At 30.7% G+C, this 6418-nt stretch overlaps 1 protein-coding gene across 2 annotated transcripts in view; it reads left to right on the top strand.

Moving 5' to 3' along the window:
• Positions 1 to 385: 385 nt before the first annotated feature.
• Positions 386 to 6418, top strand: part of Tet (Ten-Eleven Translocation (TET) family protein) — a 372036-nt gene continuing 366003 nt past the window's right edge. For both annotated transcript variants that reach the window (XM_075307683.1, XM_075307682.1), the window contains exon 1: positions 386 to 3271. In XM_075307683.1, coding sequence (XP_075163798.1) covers positions 1418 to 3271 — 1854 coding nt within the window. In that variant the 5' untranslated portion in view covers positions 386 to 1417. The remainder of the gene's footprint in view (positions 3272 to 6418) is intronic.

Genomic DNA, 6418 nt, shown 5'->3' with positions numbered 1-6418 from the left:
CATAACATTATTAAATTTACATATATATAGAGAAAAATACAAAACAAAAAACAAAGTCTGATTATTAATAATAATAAAAAAAAATAATACAAAATCGTTTGAACTGCAAAGCAAATCCCTACAAATTTTTTTGTGTAAACTAGAAAATAAATACAACAACAACAAAACTATATGCATAAATATTTCGTAATATTTAAAATAACAACAACAAACGGCTAAAGTACAAATTAACAAATGTTCTTCGTTTTTTTTATATATATAAAAACTAAACATACAAAATAATTACACAAATTTTTGAACTTAAGAAAAAATTAAAACAATAGAAAAATTAAGCCAAAACAATAAAAACAAAAAACCCATACTTATAGTCTGCACAATGAAAATACAAATTTTTAACCAACATAATTACCAATAATCTCTAAATGAGTATTAAATAAATAAACCATTTAATCACATCAGCAAAAAGTGTTAATAATTTTTTGCCATCACAATTTGTCGCCTGCATGAAATTACAAAATTAACGACATACGTACAACAACAATAACAAATTTTAAATAACCCTAGGCTTGTAGTGTTTTATCTCTTGCTTTAGTTTTTTTTAACTCCAAATCGCAAAATTAATGCCACAACCAACAAACTCCAAGCGAACCAAGCGAAAAACAAACCGGCAAACAGGATACCCTAAATGAAAATCCAGTGAAATTGTCTCTTTGGAGTGACAAAAAATTTAAGACAAAATTTCTTCTTTGAAAAACTACCTCAAAAGTGTAAAAACAAGTGTACAAATATTTTACAAAAACAAATTAAACCTAAAAGGATAGCCGATTTTTTGCCAAAACAAAACGAAACCCTCGAACAACAAAACCATATATAACTAAAGCACAAAATTTAAGGTACAAATTTCATACAGACACGAGCTAATAAAACAAAAACAAAATCTACCTAGAAATAAAATTGAGTTTATATTTGAGCTACTTACTATTAGCACACATATACGCTCTCTCTCACACACACACACACATCAATAGATACATAAATATTTGGGAAAGGTCTAGATAATAAGGATACATGGACTAAAACCCAATCATTTGAAATAGATCCCGAGAGTAAAGATAACTGAGAGAGACAAACACACAGAGAGAGAGAGAGAGAGAGTAAACAAACAACCCCCAGAGACATAGAGTCAGAGAGTCAACGATAACCTAATCTCTGGAGACTTTACCACCAGAGATAGAGAGAGAGAGGGTGAGCAGAGAGCATAGGCCTATGCCCATACGTGTGTATGGCTGTGTGTGTGTCTATGCCTACATTTGTGGAGAGTTCTCTTGTTTTTCCACTCCACAACCACCCCTCAGACATTTTTCAATTGATCCTGTCACGGCATTCTAGAAACGGCCATGCAACAGGACACACTTAAATGGCGTCATCAGTAGTGGCTCAATCCAGCGGCGGTCCTCAAGAAACGTCTGCACACTCATTGCATCATCAGCAACAACAACATCAGCAGCAGCAAACACATCATCAGCAACAATTTCATCAACTAACCACGACCCCCAGCCCCATTCATCACAACTCGCATTTGCAACATTTGAGCAGTTTGAGTCATCACTATACGGCGGCAGCCTATCAAACATCGGCGACAACAGCTGCCTTTGTGCCCCATCATCATTCGCAATATCAGCATTATACAACGCTACAAGGGCAACAACAACACACAACACAGCAGCAACATCAGTCATTGTATCAGCAACCTCATCATCATCATCCGCAGCAACAGCAGCAGCAGCAACAACAACATTGGGATTATTATGCTAGACAACCGCCACCTGGTGGTCAACAGCAACAGCAACAACAAACACAAAACCAAATACCAACCTCTTCGACCACCACGCCACAGCCATTGCAATCTTCAACACCGACAAGTACAACCAGCAACAACAACAGCAGTGGCAGCAACAACAACAACAGCAACAACAGAAACTCTAATAACAATGTCACCTCGGCCTCCAGTGATAATAATACGAACAATAACAACAACAATTGCCACAATGCCACCAGCAACACCAATGATTCCTCTGTAAGCTCTCAGACTAACGGATCGACCAACAACAACTATACCAGACCTTGGGAAATGGAGTCCAAAGATTCAAATTCCAACTCCAATTCCAATCCCATACAACCCCAACAACAACAACAACATCAACCAAAGAGTGGCTTTGAGCCATTTTCAAAATTGCCCTCCTTCTCAAGTCAGTTTTATGGCTTCAATGAACTAATGGCCGATGGCACACCCATACCACCAACGGCAGCAGCGGCGGCTGCGGCCAGTGCCGCCACGTCCGCAATTAATCCATCGTTGAATTCCTTGCAAACGGTGGCCATGTCACCGGCCAGTATATCGGTGAGTTCTCCGGGCATGGTTAGTGTAGGATCACCACTTACTCAACTGGCTAGTCTACAGACGAGTATAACACCACCCTCGAGCGGATTTACCCCTTTGGGGGCTCCACCGCCTCCAGTACCGGCCAATGCATTTCATCCCCATCATCGGAGTACATATCCTCTGGTACCGGCTGCCTTGCCACCCAGTGCTGTGACGGCCAGTGGGGCAGGTTATACCGACCCATTGCTCTATCAACCATTGACACCGTCTTATGCTCCACCCACACCCAATTCATTGGTGCCACCGTCTTTGCAATCATCAACATCCACATCATCATCGTCCACCATGGGTATGCACAAAAAGGAGAATTCCCTATCGGCATTTGATCTCAACACAAATTCAAACGGTTCACTGCTCAGTGCACCCACATCGAATACCCCAAATCCAATGATTGCCACGCCCATGGGCATGCATACGCCCACACCTTCATATGATGGGGCTAGCAGCTCATCAATGATGGATATTTCCAATCATGGCATTGGAGGCAGTAATGCCGGCTATCATACCCCACATTCAACTCATACCAGTACTGGATCTCATACTCCGCACACCACACAACCCCATACACCAACGCCCTCCACCACCACACCCATTAAAACGGATAAGGTTCTAAGCTCACCGGTGGCCAGGTTGGATGCGCGAAAAAAAGAACGACGGAAAAATCGAACGAACTCCCTGGAGTCCAGTGCCGAATCTGAGGCTAGTGCCATGGATGTGGACCCCAGTAATCCCGGCCAAGTAGATGCTGTCTCCAGTACGGCGAATTTTAAAAGTCCCATTAGCGGTCTAGGAGTAGGCGATAGTAATGATGGAGCCGGTGAAAAACAGGTGAGTCCGATGCATTTCTAATTCATCCAGTAGGCAATTGTTGTGAAGTTGGAAGTGAATGAATGACATAAATTTAATCACAATATTCAAAAAACGAATTAAATTTAAATTAAGTAAAGTAAAATAAAATGAAAATAATTTTAGTTTTATTTAAATTAAATTAACAAAAAATTAAAAAAAAAATTAATGAAATTAAAATTAACCAAATACAGGTGAAATTGAATTAAAAGACATTAAATGATATTAAATGGAATCAAATGAATTAAGTAAAAAATATTAATATATAAAAATGAAATTAAATAATATTAATTAAAATGTTCTTAAATGGAATAAAATAAAAATAAATGATATGAGGTGAACTAAAGTGAAATGTAATAAAATGAAAAGAAGTGGAATTAATTACATTTAAATTAAATTTAAAATAGAAAGAAATGAAACTAAATACAAATAAAAAATAAAACAAAAAAAGGAATAATTAAAGAAAACAAAATAAATTAAATAAGTGGAAATAAATTAAATAATAGCTATGGAAGGTTTAAGCTAAACCTATCACTACTTTTAGGAACGGGGTTTATTTGCTCTTAAGGACAAAATAAAAGAAAAACAAAATAATTTTAATTTAATTAAATTAAAAAATTAAAAAATATATATATATTATAATTTCACATTAAAGTAAATTATTTGAATAATTATGAAAAAAGGTTAATTGAGTCAATTTAAATTAAATTAAATCGATCCAAATTAATTTTTATGAAATAGACTAATATTAAATTAAATAAATAATATTCAATTAGGTTAAATCAGATATTATAATCATTTGATTTAAATAATAATTGATTTAGATTAAAGTATGTTATGTTAAATAATATTATTTTAATATACATATAATTACAATTTTAATACGAACTAATATGAAGATTGAGGAATTTATATAAGTTTGTTAAATAAATAAAAAATTCTAGGCTGGGGAGCAAACTTCTAATGCATCGTTTACGTTATGCAATTACTTCGAAAAAAATCTTTGAGTCAGATTTTTTCAATAAAATTAATTAAATTAAAGTTAACCAAATAAAAGTGAAATTGCATTAAGTGACATCAAATAATATTAAATGGAATTAAATGAAATAAGTGAAAAGAAATAAACTGACATGGAATGAAACAGAAATGAAATTGGATGAAATTAATTCAAATGTGTTTAAATGGAATAAAATGATATAATTGAAACGAAGTGACATGGACTAAAATTAGATGAAGTGAAATAATTATATTTAAATCAAATGGACTTGATTCTAAGGAAACTATATAAAATTTAATAGAATAATATAATTATTTACGCTAAATTTGAAATTTAATATATATTATTTTAAAAAACCAAATGAAGTAAAAAGAATAGAAATTTCATTTAATTTAAATTTTAAAAAATAAAAGAAAGGAAAAAAGAAGAAATAAATAACTACATAATGAAAAATATAAGTGGAAATTAAATTAAGCCTAAAACAAAAGCTATGAAAGGCTAATAACTAAATCTGTCCCTACACTCAAAAAAAGTGAACTCTCTATTTACCTAAAGCCAATTTAACTTTATTTTAGTTCATGGAATTATTATGTTTGAAGAAAGTTTCCTCTACTCTAATAATTTTTTGTGTACGTTAGTTAAATTAACTAAAACCGAGGAAAAAATGTACACAAATGAAGGATAAAGATTAACTAAATTCGTGTCTTCAACCAAATAGTTTAGAATTTCTTTAAATTTGTAAATTTTACCAAAAATGCGTCCATCATGAACTTCGTATGTCACTAAAGACATTCTTGCAATTTTGAACTCCAATTTTTTTCTTCAAACTGCAAAATTTTCTTTAACAAGTGCAAAAACCTAATTATGTCTAATAAGTTTTCTTGAATTTGTCGAAAAATATTTACTTATTTTTATGACATCGGCGTGATGCCAGCGTTTGTTATACTGTTTAGTTAAAATTTTCTCAAAATATTCAAAATTTTCTAAAATTAAACGAAATTTTTCTTCCTGGTGGGTTCACTGTTTTTTCAGTGTACTTTTAGAAAGTCTAGATATTATTTGTAATACGAGACTTGCTTTAAAGGTCAAACTGGAAGAAAAACTTTAATTTAATAATATCAAAATATAATGTTTTATTTAGATTTTACATTAAACCAAATATTTAAATAATTAAGAAAAAATAAATTATCTTGTTTTAAGGTAATTTAATTAATTTATTAAATAAATTTAAATTAAATCTATCAAAAATAACTTTAATGAATTAGGCTAATATTGCATTAAATAAATAATATACAATTACATTAAATTGTGTTAAATAAGATATTAAAATATAAGTTTTTAAATTAATTAATTCGTATTAGTTTAAATAAAATTATTTTAAGCTTGTTATAGAGCATAATGTAATGTTATGTATAGAGCACCATTAACTTTCTAATTTACTTGCAACAAATCGTTGAGTTGGAATTTTTAAATTAAATTAAATTATAATATAATATATTAAAATACATTTGTTTATGTTAAAAGAACTTAAATTATAATAAATTAAATAATATTTAATTTACTTTAACTAGATTAATTAAAGTAAATTAAATTAAAGCTGATTGCATTAGCAGTCAACGTGTTTTTAAATTTGATTAATAATTCGAAAAATTAAATTAATAAATCTATACTACAAAAAAAGTTCTTTAAATCTCTTAATTATTTATAATTGAATTATATCCATTAAAATTAAAGCAGATCTAAATAATAAATTAAAATTATATCTAATTTAAATTAACAGCAATACATTAAATTGACATTTACTTAAAAAAAAAAAAAGTATCTAATCAAAAAGCCTTTTCCAAGAAAATCAACTTTTTATATGAAATGTCACTTTTCTCAGATGAAACCATGTAGAACACATTACTTTTTGGCTTAGATTTTTTTTTTTTTTTTATTTTATATAGTATGAAATAAAACAATTTTCATTTGATGTGAAAGAGTTTCGCTTGATTTGAAAAGATTTCATTTGTAGTGAATATGCTCTTAAATTGTCATTAAAGGTGGGTATTAAGATCGAGTTTAACCGCTAAAACCACCATTTTCTCACAATTACTTTTCTTTATTAATCCATTTTAAGGAATATAAACTTT

The sequence above is a fragment of the Haematobia irritans genome, chromosome 4 (assembly GCF_050003625.1).
Source record: "Haematobia irritans isolate KBUSLIRL chromosome 4, ASM5000362v1, whole genome shotgun sequence".
Classification (NCBI taxonomy): Eukaryota; Metazoa; Arthropoda; class Insecta; order Diptera; family Muscidae; genus Haematobia; species Haematobia irritans.
The sequence above is the reverse complement of the archived record's forward strand: the minus strand, read 5'-3'. Positions and strand labels throughout refer to the sequence as shown.